Source organism: Crocodylus porosus, unplaced genomic scaffold (assembly GCF_001723895.1).
Source record: "Crocodylus porosus isolate Cpor-Errol unplaced genomic scaffold, CroPor_comp1, whole genome shotgun sequence".
Lineage (NCBI taxonomy): Eukaryota > Metazoa > Chordata > Crocodylia > Crocodylidae > Crocodylus > Crocodylus porosus.
The window spans coordinates 15,241,879-15,264,042 of NW_017728925.1; the positions used below are offsets into that span (position 1 = coordinate 15,241,879).

The following is a 22,164-nucleotide window of genomic DNA, read 5'->3' on the forward strand; positions in this document are numbered from 1 at the left end:
CTGCGTGCATGTGTGTGTGTGTGTGTGTGTGCGCGCGCGCGCGCGCGCTCACATATATGTGCGCTGGGGGTGTGGGTGTCTGCCTGCGTGCATGTACATGTCCATAGGTGTGTGTACAGGCAGTCCTCAGACTCACGACACAATCGGTTCCCGAAAACAGTGTCTGAAGTTGAAACGTCGTAACTGGGCCCCGACGTTCCCCAACCGGGGGGTCGGTTTCTGAACCGAGGCCTGAGACCCTATTTTCACCAAAAATAACCCGGAATTTTGTAGTTGATCAATTACAGATGAGTAATGTAGCTACATCAATGTATTCAGATTGTGAATAGCGATCGTATTGATTTGGAAGGACTTTTTGAAAGGTTTTTGGCTGGAGTCTTTTCAGGAGTCCTGGCTGCAGGATTTTCGGGAGTCTCGCTGGCTTCCTTGGATGCTTTCTTTGAGAAACTTTGGGCAGACGCCTTGCCAGCAAACAAGTCTGCAAACTGCGTTGCCCGTGTTCCTGGAGGGCATCGCATTGGATCCAGCATCCCAGAGTCAAAACTGGGCGTAGATTTATAGATGTCCGCCATGTGTCCTAATTTTGTTGTAACTTGAAACATTTCAAGTCAAGGACTTGCCTGCATGCGCGTGTGTGTGTGTGTATTTGAAATGAGAGCCTGCTTGCTTTGTGAACTGAGGAGAATAGGAAAGCAGCTTTGCCCTTAGTTTAATTAGACGCCTCCCTTGGACTCATTGTCACCTTTCTCCTTTCTGGTGTTTTTTTTTTTAATTATTATTTTTGAGCAGGCTACAAAGAATGGAGTGAAAAGCAGCCTCGTCCTGAAAATGAGAAGCCGGGTGAGTGTGAATTCAGGCCCAATAACAAAACCACCTACGTGAGATGGTCTGCACAGCACGTTGTGTGACGTCTTGTAGGGAGCTTTTTGTTGCTAGGGGTTGCTTAAAAATATGATGCGCTTCCCTAATATTGTTCATGCAGTAGAAGCCCATGAGACCATGTCTGTATTTTTTACAGTGTAAAAATTTCAAGCGTTTTGGCTTAGCAGTTGGGACACAAACACCTGCTTAAGAATTGGTTGTGTTCAGATAATCTAAGCATGCAGTGGTTTGATGTTGAAATTGGCTTGTGCTGTGCCAGAGGTCAGCCTAGAAGATACCCTATAATCTATAAATTGTAAACACAGCAGAGACTGTCCAAGGGATTCCTTGATGGGAGGAAGGCAGAGCAAGGGCTTTATGTGCACAGCGGTGCATGAATTGTAAGCATTTAGTTGTGTAAGATGTTATTCAGTGGAGGCTTTAGCATTTCAGGCTATTTATAGCTGTTGTAGCTCTTTTAGAATCACAGAAAACGAGGGTTGGCAGGGAACTCAGGAGGTCATATCTAGTCCAACCCCCTGCTCCAAGCAGGACCAGCCCGAACTAGATCATTCCAGCCAAGGCTTTGCCTAGGCGAGTTTTGAAAACCCTCAAGGATGGCTCGTCCACCGCGTCCCTGGGTAACCTGTTGCAGCGTTTTACTACCTTTCTCGTAAGCAAATGCTTCCTAATCTCCAACCTAAGCTTTCCTTGCTGCAACTTGAGCTCGTTGCTCCTTGATCTGTTCTTGTTTTGACTCAGCTTGTGCAGTGTCCTCTTCGCTGATGAAATTAAGCCCCCTTAGTCTTTATTTTCATATGCACTCTTCCATGTTAAATAGGTAACTGCCCCTATAGGCGTTGCAAAGGTGGCTGCTGTGCCATCTTTGTGTCATCAGGTGGCAGAGAGAAACAGGCTATGTCTACGCTCAGTGTTCTGAAACCCGTGAGCACTCAGAATGATTAATAGCCTGACATCATTTATAAATAAACCTGCTTTCTTAGGAAGCCCTTGGAAAAACTGCATATATATGTTCTGGAAACCTCCCATTTCCTATTCCTGATGTGCCTCTCAGTGTACGTCTGGTGCTGTCGTAGGAAAGCACTGATGAAACTCTGTGGACCAGTGTCTGTTTATCCTTTGGAGTGGTAGGAGCTGTTCCACTAAATCTGTACCGTTTATGTGGGAAACCAAGGTGTAAAGAGAGCCAAGCGGCTTTTACTCCAGAGTCGTATAACAAGCTGCTGGTATGGGCAGGAATTGGATCTTGGGGATCTAGTCTCCCAGGCCACAGCTTTACCCATGAGATGGTTCTTTCTTCTTTTCAGGATGGGATTTGCTTTTCAATTGCTTCCTTGCTGCCACTGCCTAATTTGTTGAAGAGAGGCAGACTACCAAATGGCATCCCTACTAATTATGCTATTTGGGGGCAGGGAGTGGGGACCTGTCATAAAATGTACTCCAGTTTAACCTGGGGCTAGCTGGTAGAGGAGAAGTTGAGATGTCAGAGAGTGTTGCTTTTTCCTGCCACAGTGAAAACTCAAACTTAAGAAAAAACAAGGACATGAAACAGCTGTCATTTTACTTAATCTCCCAAATCGTTGTCAGCAGTGGGCTGATGCCCAAATAGCCAGCGTCTGTAGTGCACCTAAATAGGCATTATAAATGCTCTTCTCATTTTCGGCTTTTGTTGTTGTTTTGCAGGGAAAGGAATGTGAACACTACAAACTTGGGAGGTTTCCTCCAAAAACTCAGGTGAGCCAAGTTTCTCGCAGGCTTCCTGCTCCCTGGTAACTCCATGCCCCTACAGGTGTTGCAGATGTGGCTGTCGTGCCACAGCTGTGTCATTAGGTGGCGAAAGAAAGAGGTTGCGTCTACGCTCGGTGTTCTGAAACCCACGAGCACTCAGAATGATTAACAGCCTGACATGCAACTCTTTTTTCTCTTAATACTAAATGATGAAAAGTGCTGGATTCACACCTATGGATTCCCACTCTGGCCAGAGCAGGCTTCACCTGTGGAAAAACAGGACCATTTTTTCCATCTCACCCTGCCAATGAAGACTTCCTCTGTGGAGGAGATGGTTATTCACTTAGTACCTATTTGATTTGGTGCAGATTATAGTGATGCTTTTCATTACCTGTATGCTTGTGCACTGGAACGTTGCGCTAACATTCCCCAAATCATTTTGTGTTAGATGGACAGCTATCCGATAGCTATCTTCATTGGTTACAAATGGGACTGAATTTGATTTTTCAGGCTGGAAGTGATGAGTACTGTATAGTTCATCTGGTCTTCCCTGAGGCTAGTGATTTCTACAGTAGCGTAAAGGGGAAGAGAAGGTCCTTTTTTATGTCATTGCTTTGAACATTATTTGCATGTGGGAGGAGGGGTTGGGATTACATTATTTGTATAAGGAAAAGTATGAAAATTAAGCTTTGTGTTATGCATTGATTGTGTGTACTGCGATATACCTGGCAGTCAGCTATAGCTGTCCTTATGCTTATCCTGTAATGGAAATAAATGTTCTCCCCAGCATACATACACGTATGCCCTTCTGCATGCAAATGTGGGCCTCAGCCCAAACACTGCTTTCCTGGAATGTGAAAAATTCTAGGTCCAAACTTTGCAGTTTGTTTCCATCTCTCTTGCTTTTAATTCCTTCCAGTGACAAGCTTTTAGAATGGTTGTAATTGTTATGCACTGTCTCTTTTGTTTGTTGGTTTAGAAAAATGTGAATACAGTATGGGCCGAGAAGTCTTCATCCTAGAAGTCAGGTGAGCTTGGACATGGTAAATTCTAAATCACGATTCTAGAAACCAGCAGCAGCAGTTGCAGTTCGCTTGCTAAGATGTCAGCAATCCAGTGCAGCGTAGACAAAGCAATTTGCTTCTTAAGATGTGTTCAACTTGAGCACCTTCTAAACCTTTGTCTAGATGAGGATTAGATAGACTTTTAGAACCGGATATACAAACATAGGCTGCAAAACCTTTTTAGATTGGAGAGAGAATGGGGGCAAAGACATAAGAGCTATCATGAACCTTTCTTTAAGATAAAGCACCTGAAAGCTGCAGTTATTACAGCTTTTGAGTTTTCGTATGGCATGCTTTACTCGATCAGAAATGGAGAGAGGGGTGATTCTACATTTAAATTGCAATGCTACAATTTTGGTGGGGGACTAGATGTTTTAAGTGGTGTTTCTCTGGTGTCCTGGGCTTGAGAGAGTTACAGCCTTGGATTTCATGGTTTGTCATTAAGGGGCAGAGATGGAGAGCCTGCATCTGCTCTGTTCTGAAACCTATACGATGAGTGGTAGTTTGACATTGTTTCGAAGTACGCCTGCTTTCTCCAGGGAGATGGTAGACTATGGAGCAAATGTCCTTTGAAAGGCAGCTAATCGCAAGCTAGTTTTATCCATGTCAGGAGAAGGCCTTATCCTTGTGTACAAGGACAAGTGGAAGAGACCATTCTATTCTTGGGCTCTCCTGAGGCCTCTGCTGCTGCCCCCTGTGGCTTTGGGGAAATAGCTGTTTGGCATCCTGTTGTCTGTCAAATGCTGATAATGTTTCAGTTCCTCTCTTGAGTGTAGTGAGGTTTAACATTTGTAAAGCACCTGAAAAACAAACAAAATGCAACAAAAAACAGATGGAAATGCAACGAATGAGCCAGGAGTTTCAGAGATGGGAACCTAAAGTTAGGCAATTTCCAGAGTGCCTGAGTTACTTAGAAGCACAGTTGCTGTAAATGGGAATTTTACTAAGAATCCCCATCCCAATAAGCAGTTTTGTTTTGTTTTTCCCCAAAAGTGCTCAGCCCTCGGTACCTTCACCCCTTAATTAGCACAATCACACATACCTTCTACTGTGCCTAGCTACAATTCTTAATTCATGGGGCTAGAAGTACTTGCTAATGAAAGACAAAAAGTATTGATTTACCTTTCCAGCCATAATATTCAATTCCTTTATAGTGCTTGCTTGGCTGAGTACTTTTTACAGTTTACAAAATTCTGGGCATTTATTCTTTCAGTTAGAAGCATTTGTGACTGTTCTGGTGGTGTACACATGGCTTGTATTATGTATTTCAATTATGGTCTTTGATGGGGAAGGGAGGACCAAGAAACACGTAGAACCCAGGAATGTTGCTGATTGCAGGCATACCAGCAAAATTAACAGTTCGCTGAATTTCGTATGTTTGACTATAATTCTCAGTGGTCAGAAGTAGTTTTCAAAACCACCTGGCTTTGCGAAAAATTGATATTCCGTGCTTTCTTTTCAAAGGTTCACTCGAGGAAGACAGTATTGATTTCTTTTGAAATGTAATGCAAAGCTGTTGAAGGTAAGTATTATGACATCTTTTAGTAGCAAGAATAAAATACTCCAATACTTCGTGTTAGCGAAATGGCTGGTGCCAGTGAGTTGGAATACAAAACTAGAGTTGAAGTAGCATCTGAGGTCTGGTCATTTAAAGGACATGGACAGGTCAATAAAAAAAGAAAAAAACAACTATACATACAGTCGATGCCTGTTGGCAGCAACACTGGGTAAGAGCAACAGCTACCTACCAGCCACCTTTCCCCTGGCAGTGTTTTTCCTGCAGTGCATCTTCTGTCTGGTATCAGCAACACAGCTGCTGCTTAAGAGCAACATTTTTGGATCAGGAGATGCTTGACCTCGCTGTGCTTAGCAGCTTGTGGACACAATGCCAAGAAGTCTCTCCCTTAAAGAGAAAGTTGAGATTATTCAGGCCTGTCAAGTTCCTGGAGCCAATCAGAACCAAGTTGCCGTCAAGTGGGACTTGCACAGATCAGTTGTTTGTAGAATATGGAAGCAGAAGGATAAGCTTTTGTCTGATTATGAGGATGGCCAGGCAAAAAGCAATCGCAAACGCAAACGGGAGGGGAAAGCCCCTGATGTTGACAGGGCACTCTTTCACTGGCTCAAGGCAAAGAGGGCAGAAGGAGCGGTGCTTACAGGACCTATCATCAAGGACAAGGCCCTCCAGCTTGCTGCTGCAGCTGGACTCGGTGATTTTAAGGCGAGTGATGGTTGGTTCAGCAGGTGGAAGAAACGATTCAACGTTACATACAAAAAGGAGCAAGGAGAGCAGCAGTTGAGGGGCAAGCTGTCAGCAGCTGTGCAGTGGCAGGCTGAGAGACTTCCTCAGGTTCCTGAGAAGATTTCTCTAGCTGACATCTACAGTGCAGACAAGACTGGGTGTTATTTGAAGGAGCTCCCTGGCAGTGGACTCAGAATAAAAACAGAGAAGCTGGAAGGTGGTACTATTTCCCAAAACAGAGATTGCCTTGGTCTCTTGCCTGAAGAATGGCAGGATGTAAAACCAAAACTAATTTCCAGCTGCTTCAGAAGGGGCAAGGTAGTAAAGTTCCATGCGGTGCCAGGGGAGGAGGAGGAAGACAGGGATGCAGAAGAAAGTGCTGCCCCCCCAAATGATATTCCACTCACGAGTAAAATGACAAAAGAGAGTGCGGCAGATGCTGCAGCTAGGGATGAGGGCTTGCCCAGGTTTGGAGAGCCAAGCGTTGGGGAGTTCCTTGGCACCGCTGCCACTAGACCAGAGAAACATCCGTGGGTTGAAAAGACTGATGATAAGGGGACGGGACAAGTGGGTGAGCATGATCTTGTTGAAATTCTGCCTCCCACAAATGCAGACGTGTTGAAGGCTTTGAGCATGGTTTGGCACTTCTCACGGCAAGAAAGGCTGGGAGACGAGGTTTATAGGTCCCTTCAAGACATCAAATCCCATCTCCAAAACAAAATGGCAGCAGAAGCAGAGCAGATTAACAGAGTTCTTCCCCCAGATTGAGTGATACCTTGAGTTGATCCTTTTCTGATTTCAGCAGCATGGAATTGCAATGCACTTTGTGGAGCATGACTTTAATTTAGCTTGTGTTGGTTGTCAGTAGTGGTGACTTGGTGGTCATTTGAACCTAAAAATAAAACTTGAAAATTTTTATGGTGTAAACTTAATCCATGCTGCCCTTGGCTACCTGTCTTACATATCAAAAAACGGGCTGCTCTTGGTTGGGCACGTCCAGTAACAGCTGCTTTAGGAACAATATAGCCCCAAGGCACTGGCACATTGCTACTAACAGGCGTTGACTGTAATAGAAACTTCCTTTTATAAGTTGCTATTGGTATGTAACATGCTTAAACTGTAAGTTTTGATGACCTTTTTGAATTATTAGCGCTAATTTTAGACTGGACACTGAAGCTAGATTGGTAATTTCATCTTGCACAGAAACAACAGTGCAATTTTGATCGTTTATCTCAGGGGAAATTTAAAATTCAACTTGTAATGTCTCCTCGTGGAATTCAAAGACTTTCCGGGTACTGTTTTCTTTGTACCTTATGTCTACAGCCTGCTTCTTGACTGAGCTCTGAGACCATCTCCCTCTTCTGTTTGAAAAATGCTCAGTGTGTATTTCTTTCAGGTGTGTCCACTTTTCCATTTCTCTAAGCCTTAAAGAGCAGGTGACTGACCATCAAAGATACGTTCGTAATGCACGGATTATTTTCTTTAGAATTGAAATTGTCTAACATCGTTGTCCAGTGAGGTTTGCTTGGAACTCGAATTTTCCAGTTAATGTGTGAAATGGTCAGAGCTCCCATGTTGTAAATGGACTATTTCTATGTTTTATAAGCGTGTAATACTTTCTAAGCACAATAAAATTCATTTGCACGTGACGAGAACAGCATTAATGTTGTCACATTTATTGAGGATAGCTAACAGCTACCTTTGCTATCCTTAACCTACAAGTTTCAGATGTTTGCATATTAATATTGGTTTGTACTTTGGCACAGAACAGGACCATTGTTTGTGCATTAGTGATTCAGAGACCTATATCTCTGCATTTAAATAATTACTGTGGATAGATGCCACTTCAGTTAGTTGGCAGGGCTACATGTGTGATATTTCCTTTCGTTACTGCCTATTAATGATCAATTATTGCCCCATTGAGACATAAATATGAGTGCTGTGTCATAATTATGCCAGAAGGAGGCAGGCAGGAAGTGTTATGCTGCTTTATAGTCTGTAACCGTAAAGAAAGGATACGCACAGACCTTTGTAGCAGCTGAACAAAGTGGTAAGTTTTGGAAGGGAGGGGGGGGTTTCTGCATGAAATTATTTTTCTCTTAGACTCTTGATTTGTGTTAAGGCTTTCACACACCCAGTCCAGCACTTACCTTTTAAAGTAGTGGGTGCGTTTAAGGACTTTTCAATTACAGTTTAATCTTAATGAATTAATATAGCAACTGTAATACTCAGCTGTTAAAGCACTCCATTCCCCACAACTGTCTCAGCAGTGAAATTATGTGGAATCTTGTAGACACGCTTGATCGTTTACACTGATTGTATGTTTCCAAATGTGTATTGTGAAGACTTACACCAAAATAAAGGAAAAGGCATTTTTGACTCGTAGCGCAGCTGTCTGGTACAACATCATTTCAAACCCTGCAAAAGTTGACAGTGCGTGCCACAGGTTGGTACTACCACAATGGAATTACTGAATCAGCATGGTAGACTGAGTACAAGAAAATACAGTTTCTCTTCTCCCAGCCAAGATGTTGGCTTAAGTTTGGTGTGATGCCCTTTCAGATGAAAAGAAGTGGGTTATGTAGAAGTGAGATGTTTTGACCTGGTTAATGATAACACGAGACTCAGACCCAAAGACCCTGTCTTCCCCGCCTCCATGCCAAGCTCCATGCTGTGAAGCCCATCTTGGCACTCAGTGCATTGGAGCAAGTGAACACATCCTGAAAGTATGTCCTTGTACCTTTCTAGAGCAGTGCTGAGCTCCTCTCAGGACTCCCCATGGGCACTCACTGTCATGAATGCTTTTCGGCATACACTCTGGACCACTCCCAGGTTCCTGCCTAGCTTCAGCTGCAGGATTTGGCACCAGAGCAGTGGGAGTGACTGCTTTGTGATGGGTCTGCCAGATGCACCCCAGCGGCTGTGTGGACTTAAATAGCAAGTCTGTCCTAAGTACTTGTTAAAACCAATTGCATCATTGCTTGACTCTCCCCTCTCTGCTTACATGTTAGGACATCCTTATCCTGCAGGACCCTGATCGGGAAGTAAGGTGTTGGGATAGCTGTGAAACACCTCTGCTTGTGGTGAGGGAGTGGCCCTGCACTGTGCTGCTCTCCAGGTGACGAGAGATGCATGGGTTATGACTACACTTAGCATTCTGAAACTCCTGAAGGCTCTGTAATGACGAATAGCCTGACAAAATCTGACTGTGCTAAATGCTGGAAAATGTCCTCATTAAATGGGCATTACTGGGGCCAAAGGTGCCATTAACCAAGCGGGTAGCTGCTGGCTGCAAAATGAGCCATTTAATTGGGAAAAGGGACTGCCTAATAGCAGTGGATTCCTAAAAGAATGCTAATAAGGTTGTTGTGGTTGTTGCTGTGCGAAGACTCATGCATTAAGATGTGACTGTTTAATTTAAAATTACTGGCTTTTAACCCTGAAATACATGTTCGATTTCTCACGAGCCTTTAATCAGATCAAGGTTTCCACAAGGGGTAGTGAGCACCTAATGAGGCTTTTGGAAAACTTCACCTTATCAGGTAGAGCTTTCTTTTTTTACTGAAATCCTCAGGAAACGTGCTGAGTTCCATTGTACTGCTCACAAATCAGCACGGACAAAACTGGAAAGAAATAGCCAAAGATCGGGTGGAATTGAGGCATTAAGACACAGCAGCTCTCGGGCAGATGGTCAGCACTCCATGTTTTTGAAAGGGGGCAGAGGGGGCTCCAAAATCTTTGCAAATTATTGGCTTACTACCGTTTAGAGCAGTTTCCGCTGTGCAGTAGAGACCTCTGGAATTAAGTCTTTACCAGCGCTTACGGCGTATTCAAGTCGCAAATAACAAAAATGTAAATATTGAATTTTTAGGAACTGAGCTTTTGTGACCTCCGTCTGTCTCAGTGGAAAAGCAAATAAATGTGCAAAAAAGTGATCAGAATAATTACAGATCTTATGAGATGCAGAGAAGAATTTAAGTTAATGGCTTTTTTGGACAAACTGCATAATTAAGGTAATGGTCTGACTTAAACCGATGATTACTTGGAGATTCAGAGATGAGAGTAATCCTCTTGCGTAATGAAAGATCGCTGTTCCGGGACCTGGATACAAGGAAATGAATTGAAGATGCAAGCCTTATGTTGTAAGCATTCACTTAGATGGCAGTCTGGAAAATGGACTAGCACAGAAACTTCACCTTCAATTCAACCATTTTTCAAGGTATTTTTGTGTGCAGTTCCTTGCAGGGGAGTGCATCACCAAGCTGCTTCCGTCGGAGGGGTCAGATTAGGACTTTGACAGGTTTAATACAGTATCAGGCCTTTGATAGTTTATTTTTTACGGGAAAACACAATATAAGGTTGAGTTATTTTTATTTGTCATGGGACGTTTTTCAAGTTTATATTATTACATAATGAAAATTAAACTACATGTCCTAAGAACATCTGAGTTGGTTAGAAACAGAACTGATGCATAGTTGGATGTGCCCTGAACTACGACAACATTGTTAAATGTAGTTATATGGCACAAATTTGGGGGATTAAAAAGCACAGAGGTGTAATTGAGAAAATCTTACTGAAGGGTGTAGTGAGATACTAAGTTAAGTAAACTGGAAACCACTAAGAAAATGTTTAAAAATTCCAGTTGTGGCACATTATGCAATTTAATATTACCGTAAAAGCCTGTGTGAAGAACCAGTTTAGCTTAGGGTTGCCTCAGAAGCGATGCTTTCTATATGGCAATCATTTCTTCAAACATGGATATTCCTGTAAGTAGGTCTCTGCATCCTATTGGTTCATTAACTGCTCTTGGCTCTAGCTGCAGCTCTTGGCTCTGGTAGTAAGATGGGGGCTTTGTATTGAACCTTATTCAATATGCCTGGAAACCACTGCCACTCTATAATATTAGTGAAAGTAGGAGCCCAAAGGAGAGGAAGCAATTTGCATAATAGTAAAGGAATAAAACCTCAGCACGTAACTGGGAGCCAGATCCAATCTGTTGGAGTGCGCTTGAAAAACTGAAAGTTTACCCTTGGCAAGGCCTGGTTTCCATTTTGAGCTTAAAAAAACCTAAATCCCTGCATTCAAAATAGACTTCAGAAGGCCCAGGGCTTAGGTCTGTGGCATGCTGGGTAATGCTCTTTCTGGCTGTGAAGGCGACCAGTTTCAATACCAAGAGCCAAAATTCAAGATTGTTTTCCTAGGGTAATCCCCTGCTTGCTGAGTGGCAAAGGGACAGTATCAGGTTAAAGAATGGAAGAGAGCTGCTCAGCCTAGGTCTAGGTCAGATAGGAGCGGGGGCAGGTGGCTTAGTGGCAGATCGAGCAGAAAGCCGAGCAACAGATCAGGCAGAGAAAGGGGCTAATTTACAGCACACCTGCCAAGAAGGTTGGCCCCCATTGCTCTAAGCTAAAAAAACTTCCCTGGCATCGCTGTGTCTGCTAAGGAGGTATATACCTCAAACCTACCCCACCCAACTTCCTGCTTTCTCCACCCTCCCAGTATGGATGGGAGGATAGTGAAGGCAGGTAGGGACATCACGAATGTGGCAGAAAACATCAGCTAGGTGCCCACGATGGGGCTCTGCTGGCGGTGGCAGCGCCATACTACAGGTAAGTCCTTGGTACATCTCTCACCCTCCTTACACCCCTCCTCTTGCAGGCCCTCGGCACAGACATTACACTGACGTGGTTCTTTAACCATGTGGCTTATCATGGCTTCATGCACTCTTAGTCTGGTGCCTGCCCCTCTAGGTAGGCAGTGGCTTCCCATCAATTGCAAGCCAGCTTGCCCAGCCTCTGGTTTTGATTTGGGAGATGGAACAAGGACTCTGCCTTCCTAGTCCGACCTACTCAATGTTAAAATTCAGCATTAATGCTCCATTCCTCCTTGGTCGGCAGGTAGGAGCACACTGACATTACACAGTAACGACTGGGTGGTATTAGTGACATAACAAATCCTTGTGATGAAAAAAGGAATGCAGAAAATAGCCCACCATTTGCTAAGCTGTCCCAGGCCCTTAATTTCTTTTCTGAATGACCCATCTCCTGAAGCTGGCAGTTCACTAGTTCCACAGTCCAATATAGAAATGCAACTTGATATGGGTAGGTCACAAATTGTTGTCTGTGGTTATGACCCTAGGTTCTTACAGACTTAACAGCAGCACAGGTGCTTACGTCTGGCTCTATGCTAGCATGACTTGTCACCCTCTCATAGCATATTAGCTGCCTGATATCTGAGTAATGCCCATACGCCACTGTGTTGGGATGCTGGGACGCAGATGCAGGAAGGTACAAAGCTGCTGCACTCCAGTTAATGTCAGTGAAAGCAAGGAATGGGCGTTAAAAAGTAACTAAATACATCGGGTACTTGCGCTTCAATTAGCTATCATAACAACTTTCCAGGAAAACCAGTTTAATTCTGCAAACCTGTCTTTCTTTGGTGAACTGAATCCTAGTCTAAATAGTCCCTGAGTCACGACTGACTTTGGCGATCCAGAGATGCTGAACAATGGGCGGAAGACTTTTTCTCCCTGCTGCAATCAGAAGAGAAAATCGTATTTATTTATAGTGTGCAAGGCACTCAGAAGCTGTACTGACTAACGAGTAAGGTCTTTAAGTGCACACATTCATTTGCTGCTTACACTTGATGCTTACTTTTAAGAACTTCATTTATTTGAAATTCTTATTTTCTTATATCCTGGGGCTCTTCTTTCATTCACCGATGATGCCTCAGGGTTTGTGTAACCTAGCAATCATGGCAGCAGCAAAGGAAACTCCTCAGCGTCGGTGTTTGAAGTCTCCTAGTTTGTAACCTCATTGCCTACGATGCACTAGTTGAAATGCACTGTAAGCACTACAGCTCATGAACACAACGGGCAGTGGTATAAATACATTCTCTGACATCTTCTCCAATCAGCTTTGTTAGTGCTCTAAGAATAAACTCTTACTGCTATTTTGATCTTTGTGCATTTTCCATTTTTGCCTCTGTGTTCAGATATTCTCAGAAGAGCAGCTGGATGAAATAATGTGTAAAGAAATTAGAAGTTTTCAGCCACCTCCTCCCAATCTGTCATGACATGTCATTTAAGTGCCAGTTTAGAGAGAAAAACTTCGCAAACTATTCTAAAATGAATTGCATTTATGTAGTCGCAACCTTGCAAGTAATATATGTTTTACCCATTCTGGCATTTGTGACTTTTTTCTTCAAGTACATACAGAACATTATTCAAACTGGTTTCTGCCTCCACTAGCCGAAGCTGGGAAATGTTGCTCATGCCTAGACTGCACTGTTTAAAAATACTTGAACCTGGCATCGGTCTACAATGCTAGTGCAAGGCAAGACTGGATTGTGTGGCCTTCCCTGTGGATTTCTAGGCTCTGTCTCCTCCTTACCTGATATAACTGCGCAGTATTTAACAAGTCTGAGAAATTCTTGCACTCAAAGCAATGCATCTTTAGCCTTGTTCCCTCCTGCCGCCCTGCCACTACCCTAGTGTAGAGCCACACATGCTAAACCATGGGAGTAAGAATTTCCTTTAATGCAACACATCTCTCGAGCCAGGAAAGGAAGGATGTAGTCCCATTCTAAATAGGATGCAAGATTTTGGGGAACGGTGGAAACGGTCCAGCGTACCTGCACACCGTGGAAATTACTATAAACTGTAAATGAATGACTTGGAGAGGGAGTGTTCATTTTTTGTCAATACTGGTTTTATTTGAATAGCCGTTGGCTTAACTAATTCTATCTCTGTTAGACACACAGGGTACCTTCAGCATCAAGCTTCACTTTCCCATTGTAGACTCTTATAGAGAAGGGACTTTGATATCATTTACAGTCACATTATATCATCCACGAACCTCCTGACTTTTAACCTCCTGACTCCTTGTTCATTTGGAAAACCAGTGGCATGAAGACTTCTTTAAAAGGTAAAGAGACAGTGCCAGTCCTCTGGGAAAATGTAGGTTACAATCAGCTTTCAAGCCTTCATTTATAAAGCAACTGGACTATGAATAATAATCTCCAGAAATTTGAAGAGGATTATTTGTGTATATATATTTTGAAAAGCACCTTTTTCCTAGTAGAAAAGCAAAAATAATTTGTCAATGTGGTTGGTTGCCATAGAAATATAGGATAGTAGAACAATAGCCATGGCAACTACATCTGAATTTATCATCATTAAAACTGAATTCCTGGCTGACTGGAAAACCTCCAAATCTTTTCCTCCCAAACTCTCACCTTTTATAACAGCAGATGCCCTGCGTATGCCAGTCTAAAGCTTCAGTTTACTTGCATCTTTGCACCGTCGATAGGAAGTTAAATGTTGCTTGCTTGTACAAAAAGAGTACCTCCACACCAAAATAAATAAATAAATGATCGAAAAGCCAAAGATGCTTAACCTTCTGGTAGATGAATTACTGTGTTGCAAAGCTGGCCTCTCTGGGAAGCAAGTTACAATGACTGCATGCTAGATTTAAAGCATCGCTGACACTAAAACATTTTCTCCATAAATAACGGTGAGAGGTAATGATGATCCTATAGAACTAATAGAAGGAAACGCTGGTATCTTCTCTCCAAAGGGCTCATAAGTTTAGAGCTGTGACACTAAAGATTGCCTTCAGAGGCCATATATTTCGAGAGGGACTTTTTTTTTTTCTTCCACTGATTGTTTCCCAAATGTGCGCTTCGCTTCGCTAACCAACTGTTGTTGGATAACTGGCATATGGTCTGTCAATATGAGTAAAATGCTTAGAAAATGGAGAACAAGCTAACTGTAGTTTACAGAAATTAAACTCTTCCCCTCCATCCGTGGCCTGAAAGGGTTGTTATAATTGAACATAAATGGGGTCTGGAGTCTGAAAGCAGGGAGTGGTCAGGCAGCCAACTGAGAGGCTTTCCTTGTTGCCAACTGAAGTATTGCCTCCGTTTAATCGTGGGCAAAGAAACGCGCTAATGCGGTATTAGCTTTTTGCTTTTGCAAGCAAAGCTTGGCTTCATTTTAAAATGATTAAGTGAAGCAAAGCGCTTGGACCTGAATTGGCATTTGAACACTGCTGATTTCCCTTTATATGGAAAGTTTGTACTATTAAAAAAGGCCCAAGGCCCACACGAGCCCAGGTAGCCTGTTGAGCTAGTGCGGTATGCCAGCTTCTGTGGACAACCCCAAACAAGGGAGCGGCGCAGCCCCCATTATTTCTGGCTCAGAATCTCAGCCTTAGTAATGACACGTTCCCCTTTCCAGGGGGGTTGACAAGTGAAAGCCCTGAGCAAGTCTGGAATGAGATACCTTAACTGCTAGCACATAGCAGTTATATACATTACTGTATTCACCGTGTGTCTTAGGTCTGAGACTTTCTATAGATCTGGTTCATGGGAATCACTGTGTACCTTCAACTGCACTCCTCTTATAAATGTCCAGAACAACATGTTGGGGTGGTTCATTTTTCTAGCAGGCAGCCATGCCATCCTCTGCCAGTATTAGCAGCAATTTGAGCAGCCTGGAATTTCCCAGCCCCCCACTTTACAGAAGTCAGGCACTTTAAATAGATGCATAACATTAACCAAAAGTGTAAGCACACATGGAAAAGCCTCTCTGTCTGCTCCCTACACAACAGCTGCATTCGAGAGTGCCTGATTCAGATGTTAAAAAAAATTAATAATTGTGCAGGTTCCTCTGGGTATGGTAACCCGCCATTCAAAAATATCACAAGGAAGCTGGTCTTTAAAAGGCTGCTGTTTCCTATCGATGTACCCATGCGAGTCACATAAAAGCTATTTACATCAGAGGTGTTCATCAAAATGAAATGTGACAACAACAACGCGATAATTATTTCCCTCTTTTTCCATTTCTGATTGTTCCTGGATTAAAAAGAAAGATGGCTACAATTAGACCCTGCTTCTCTCCCCCACCCCCACCCCATCAGCTTCTTCCTGCAGTCCCATTCAGCCAGGTTGTCTGTATTCCTACTCTGCATCATACCCTCACAGGCCTAAAAAATGCTATCAATGATGCTACCGAGTGGTTCAGGTCAGGATGCTTTTTTTTTCAAGAAGGAAAAGGGGCTGCAGCTATGCCAAGCTCCCTGCTTATGGCGTGTTTCTGCTGGGGGAGCAAATGAGGAAAGACCTGCTGGACCCCCTCCCCACCATGAAATTCCAGTTTGGTAACCCCCAGCTGTGTTTTCCCCATTAGGAATATTTGGTATTGGAAATCTTCTTCCACAGCAAAGTCTTGAGATTGTTCAACACAAGTGAGTGGTGCACTTCCATCTGGCTAGCCAGGCCGCTCAGAGTCATGCACGTTCGTAGCTGCTTCTGCAGCTCTTCTCTCAGGTCAGACGGCGCTCCGTACAGCAGGTAGTCCTGCAGGAGCCCGCAGACTTTAGCCAGGTTGGGCTGGACCACCTCGTTTTTGCACTGTTTCATGAGTTTGTCACAAGTGGCCATGCAGTCCTTGCCGTAGGTGCAGTCCACGTTCTGCTCACAGTGACGTCCTTTGAGGAAACCTCTGATTGTCATCTCAGTGGCCACCTTCCTCAGATTGACCATTTTGAAGTCATACTTGTCGTTGTACCCCACGTTCTTAAAGCTGGTCTCGCAGATGTAGAAGTTCCCGTACGTGCCATGGAATATCTCCTCCACAAACTCCAGGAGGCCAATGGCGATTTTGGCTCTCCTGGGCCAAGCTGGGGCGAACCACTGATGAACGAGTCGGTGGATGGCAGAGGGCAGCAGTGGCTGGAGGAAGCGAGGAACATCCATGCCATAGAGAGAGTTGTGAGGGATCTTCTCTGTGATGTACAGGTCCCCACAGTGCCCCAGCAGCTTGGAGGTGTGCTCCTTCTCATGCAGGGAGAGCATGAGGAGGAATTCATTCAACTGAAGAAGCGCCCAGATGGACTTAGCCTCTGCCAGAGACACTTTCCCGTCTCGGTTCACGTCGGCCATCGTGATGATTTGGTTCACCAAGGCTGCCAGGGATGTCTGATCTCCGAGGTTAGACTGCAAGTAAATGAGGAATTGCATCAGCTCCTTTAAACATGCCATGTCCTGCTTGAGCACTGTGTATATCAGAGGCGGACAAGTATCTTGGGCGGAGGGCCACTTACCAAGTTTTGGCATGCTGTCAAGGGCTGCATTTACCTCTCCGGCACAGGGAAGTAGGAACACCCCACAGTCCCAGGCCAGAAGCCTCTGCTAGGCAGGGGCTTCTGGTTGGGGAGGCGGGGCTGTAGGGGCCTTGCTGCTGGGTCCTGCTGCCAGTTTCCCCTGGGTCCTATTGTCCCTGACTCCTGTCATCTTTGACAGGCATCCAGGAACAAATAAATACTATTTTTTGAAATTTTTTAGGAGCCCCGTGGGCCAGATAGAATGGCCTGGAAGGCCAGATCCAGCCCCTGGGCTGAATTTTTCCCACCCCAGTATATATTAACCCATGGAACAGAGTATGTGGGTGCTCTGCTCCTAACATGTTCCTCTTGACCAACTGCAGTGCAAATTCCCTGCTGTGCCCCAATGATTACAGCTGGACCGGTATATGCACCAGCAGCTTGGAGCAGCCTGAGAGTGCTCCAAACCCTAAGAAATCTTCAAGGGTGCAGCTTAAGTACAGCAAATGCTGATCAAGCCCTTGACACAGTTGGGACCTGTCCCAAGGGAGATGCAGCAACTATTGACTCAATGCCTCCAGGCACGTGTTCAGAGGACCCCCCGCTTGCAATAGGAATGACACCCTCATTCCAGAAGATACAAAAGTTCAATTTCTGCAAAGCAAACTGGCAAAACACGATTTGAAAGTCAAAGGAAGGAGCAGCTACCTGTGTTAGGTGCAGCCATGCTGTGTGGTGAACTGCTACGTTGCCCAGGGGCAGCGGAGATTTGTGCTAATGAAAGAATAGCACTTACCTTAATGTAGCTTTGAGAGGCTGCTCTTGTGAGCTACATCTTTTGTGTTTTAACCTACTTCCTACCAGCAAGTGCAGCTAGACAAATGAGCTCGTAGGAGGGGAAGGAAGCTAGCCTGTTGGTATGAAAGCAGCACAAGTGTTCCTCAAATTTCTGAAACAGCTACTCTATGGTAAGTCTGGCAGCGGACTGGAGTCCAATAATTGATCCGTTCCAGGAGAATTGTTTTAGAGTTAAGGTTGATGCCGGTTCTCAGAAAGTCACGAGGAGGCCTGTAGCTATGCGTGGCAGGAGCCTGAAAACCTTGGTTTTCATCTGCATCGAATGAGTTTGACAATTCTCTGCCTGGAGCACAGCGTTGATCCCCACCTCGTTCTTCTAGATGGAGGAGACTGTCACTAATTTCAGCCTTGCTAGTTTTCCTAACATGGTGACTTCCAATGTCATCTGCCAGCCTGGCTGGAGATAAGCTGTCACAGGCCTTAACTCAGAGTGACATCCACATGGCTAATGATAGCCAAGGGACATCTTTCACCCTGGAGGCTTTCTTCCTCCTCTGTAAACACGCTTCTGTAACACAAAATACAGGGCTTGCTTCATCCACAGCAGAAATATGGCCAGCTTGGGAGCGAACTACAGCTACACAGCCGCACACAGCAAGGCTACACGCCGCGTGCAGGACTGGAGGTGTGCAAGATCTCAGTGAGGGAAGTGGAGAGCGTCTTTATAACTGCTTGGAAGTTGACTGGGACTAGAAAGGCATGTGAACTGGAGCCTGGGTTTAAAATCCATTTATGTTTCAGAGTTAAAAGTCAGCAGAAATGAACACGCTCACCAGCAAAATGTTCAAGAAGTCTTGACTCAGTGAATTTCAAATCAACGTGAGGGTTGAATTTACATTCACACTGACTGTCCCCTGACTTTTCTGGCATGTTTCCTAACCTAGGGGTTCCTCCAGTCTCTTCCTCTGTTATCTGCCACTACCGGTATTATCCTGAGTATCACAAAATGCTGCATGAAAAGCCGTACCCTGGAACCAGTGGCTCTGGACAGAGACCTTCAGCCCTGTGCTGTCACAGGGAGGGAAGTCCATAATTAGTTTTGCTCCCTCCACAGGGCCAAGTGCCATTCCCTGGCCCCAGGGTTTCAGGAGGGAGGGGATATAATACACCGTCATGAAACACACAGGCAGAGAGCTCACTCTGCGCCACACTGACTTTTAGGAAATTCAGGAGCATCTCTCTGAACTCATCCATCGACGTCCCTCTGGTTGGCTTGTCAAAGAGAACTAGGTCCCTCCGGGGAGCGGAGTCGGGGTTGCTGTCTACCTTCAAGGCCTCCTCGATGCCACATTTAATGATCACCTCTTTCTCCTTCCAGAGCCCGCTGTAAACCTGGACCAAAGGAAAGGGAAGCGGTCAAGCAGGGATGGATGGAAAGTCAAGGGAAGGGATTAGCTGATGGGTTCTTGAGAGGGAGGGATGCAAGGACAGCCCAGAGGCCGTGAGCCCGTGGGGAGAGATTAATGAGGCTCCAGGACCCGTTTCAACAGCCTGAGCGCTGGCCAGCAGCGAAGAGCAGGCTGGCCGCTGCGGGGACAGGACACTTGGAGCTGCCCAACGAGTTTGACACAGGCAGTGGCAGGGCAGGCGTCCCTTGCATTGCTCTGTCATCCTGCACCACGCAAAGGGGCAAGAGGGGAGGACCTTCCCCTAGCTCAACCCTTGACCTAGCAGGTGGTGGAGGTTTGGGGAACATGCACATCAGCCTCCCAAGCCAAAGACATGAGTTAGAGGAGCTGCCCACTACACTCGAGTCACCTCCCAAGCAGGCCCAGCACTAACCCGAGGCCTCTCCCTCCAGCCAGACTTTACATCCCACGTGCCTGCCGCGCCAGTGCCCCCGCGCAGCCCTACCCACCTGCTGCGTGGGGGACGAGGAGAGGCAGTGCTGGAACACGAGCGTGTGTTCGTCACACAGGTCCCTGCACGTCGAGCCGGAAATGATCCCCTTCTTGTACTGGTCGCACTGGGGAGAGGCAGAGTCGTGAACCGGTTCGTTAGCAGGGTCGCTCGTTCCCGCGCTAGGAGGAGCCGTGCCTGGAGCTCAGCTCCCAGAACAGCCACCTGCCATCCTCGACCCTACCCCGTGGCCCCAGCCCAGCCGCAGGCAGCCTGGCTCGTGCTGCTGCCCAGAGCGGACGAGAAGCAAATTCCCCCGGTTTAACTTCAACCCCGGGTTGTCAACGAGCCTCCAGAGCAACCGAGGCCCCCCTGCGCCCTTCCTTTCCAGTTCTGTTTCCTCAAGCAAGGGTGCCCAGAGCCCTCTGTACAGCGCTACTGCTCCGTGCCTCAGTTTCCCCACAGGTCAAACCAGCTGAGCGTGCCGCTACTTGCTGATTGCTTCTCTGCACTGGGACCAGACAGTTGCAGCTCCCTGAGCTCCTACCAGTGCGTTCATCGCCAGTTAATGGGGAAGCCTGGCCTCTGCAGTGACTTTAGGGCGAGTTATGGTGGGGAAGGCCCGGTGCATTACAGAGCGAAGGGTGAGAGGCAGCTGGGCTCTGGCTTTGCGACCCACGTGCACATAAATACAATGAAGCCAGCCACGGTGGGGAGGCTTCGCTGTAGCCTGCGCACTGTTGCCGCCGATTTTCTTCTCCCGTGGCTGATGTGAAGGCCAGGCGCTCAGGACTAAGGAGTCTGCTCCTCTCTGGGTGGGGGGTAAACGGGCCCCGAGAGCCCAGCCGCACCCTTGCGATCACCCCAAGAAATCCGCGGCCTGCCAGAAACAGGGCTGGGTTTCTTTTATGGGCAGAGCCCAGAACGAGGAGAAGTCCCTGTGGTTTCTTTCCTGTTTACCCAGGATTGGAGATAGCCAGCTATTCATTAATTTAAAAAAATAGCTATCCTCAAGTGGCTCTCAGAGATGGGAGCTCCCACACAAAATCATTATCAAAAACCATTTACTATAGACTTACTGGGTGTGACTCAGCATTCGGACTGGCTAATAATTAAGCCCATGCCAACTTGCTGTATATCGCCAGGGTTCGGCTGGTTGCTTTGCTTTCAGCCTGCTCAGAGGGGAAATCTCCTGCTTTAAAAGCAGATCCGCCTGCAGTGACTGCTAGCCTCGTGTTAGAGAGTAATACAATACCCAGGGCGACCCTAAGTGACAGAGTAGAAAAAATATACAGCTACTCCCTTGTTTTGTAAGTTGTGCATTGATAACAGCGTGTGGTTGCTAGTCAGTTTGTCCAGTTCCTGCGTTGTGTGGGTCCTTCATACAGCGGCAACAGGAAAAACCCCACTGGAAAGTGTGACCAGGAGGTGTGCAGGGGATGCAGCAGAAAGGAGCGTCTGAAATGACAAGGCTCGCTTTCAGGTGGATGGGATGGAGCCCTCTGATGCTCGAGGGCCTGTGAGAGACCAAGTCAGAGCTTCTTCCCGGGACAGACGGGGAAGGGCTCATGCTGCGTTGTGAAAGCCAGGACGCTGCTGCTGAAGTCCCAGATTTATTGCTTAATTTCTGTCTGGCATGCATGTAGTTGTGGACAAAAGCCATGCACCCCCCCGAAATCTCTGGGCCAGCCCCAGATCTGGGGGCAGCACACCCAGGGAACCCTGGAAATGGGACTTTTAGCCCAGGGATTTGGTGAGGGGCCACAAAACAACAGCTCCTGGCACAGTGTGGATGTGGCCATGCTCTTTCTAGCTTAGGTGGCAGCTATGGGCTACCTCCTGAACCAGAAGCTGGATAAGAGCATCCTCTCAGGCCAATTAGCAGCATCTCCCAGCAGACCTAATAAGCACACACAAGGCCGTGTCACGGCAGCTGCATGCACTGGGGAGGAAGGGAAGGTAGATTTTCCAGTCCCAGGAGGTCTGTGTCCTGGAGTTAGTCCCACTACAGCTGGTGTCTTATTGTGCACAGGTATTATATTTCTTTAGGGAGGGACAAAGTGCTGGGTCCTGATTTTGGGGAGGAAGGCTTCGTTACCTGGTTAATCACAGAGCAGAGGTCACATCTAGTCCAACCCCCTGCTTGAGGCAGCAGAAGCCCTGTCCAAACGCCCCCCCCAGGCAAATCCATCCTCTTGACTCTCCTTATCTGCAGTTGCAGGGGGCTGGCCTCAGCCAGTCCCAAATGTCTTTGGGAGCTGCTGTGTGCCTGATCGGATGCAGGTGGGGACACTCGATGAGAGGGTCCCACAAAGGGCTGATCGGGAGCAGCCCCAGGTGCAGGCAGTGCCCGAGTGGGAGACGAGCCGCACCTGCCCTTGGGTGCCCGGCTGACTGGGAGAGCGAACTGACGCCCAGGCACAGGTTGAAAAGGGCTTGTTGGAGG

General features: G+C 46.2%; 2 protein-coding genes across 5 annotated transcripts in view; one reads left to right on the top strand and one right to left on the bottom strand.

Moving 5' to 3' along the window:
* LOC109314007 (tigger transposable element-derived protein 4-like) overlaps positions 1–8,298 on the top strand; it is an 8,625-nt gene extending 327 nt beyond the window's left edge. The window contains exons 2-6 of one of the 4 annotated variants that reach the window (XR_002102196.1): positions 790–840; positions 2,566–2,616; positions 3,590–3,638; positions 5,139–5,196; positions 7,240–8,298. Coding sequence is in view for 2 of the 4 variants with exons in the window: in XM_019540918.1 (XP_019396463.1) it covers positions 5,560–6,684 (1,125 nt within the window). In the remaining 2 variants the exon portion in view is untranslated. Of the gene's footprint in view, positions 1–789; positions 841–2,565; positions 2,617–3,589; positions 3,639–5,138 lie in introns of all 4 variants that reach the window. The other 3 variants (XR_002102197.1, XM_019540918.1, XM_019540919.1) reach the window with 3 other exon arrangements.
* Positions 8,299–13,608: 5,310 nt separating this feature from the next.
* FAM69B (family with sequence similarity 69 member B) overlaps positions 13,609–22,164 on the bottom strand; it is a 23,307-nt gene continuing 14,751 nt past the window's right edge. The window contains exons 3-5 of the mRNA XM_019540920.1: positions 19,738–19,845; positions 19,035–19,211; positions 13,609–16,914 (exon numbers count right to left, since the gene is read on the bottom strand). Coding sequence (XP_019396465.1) covers positions 16,102–16,914; positions 19,035–19,211; positions 19,738–19,845 — 1,098 coding nt within the window. The 3' untranslated portion in view covers positions 13,609–16,101. The remainder of the gene's footprint in view (positions 16,915–19,034; positions 19,212–19,737; positions 19,846–22,164) is intronic.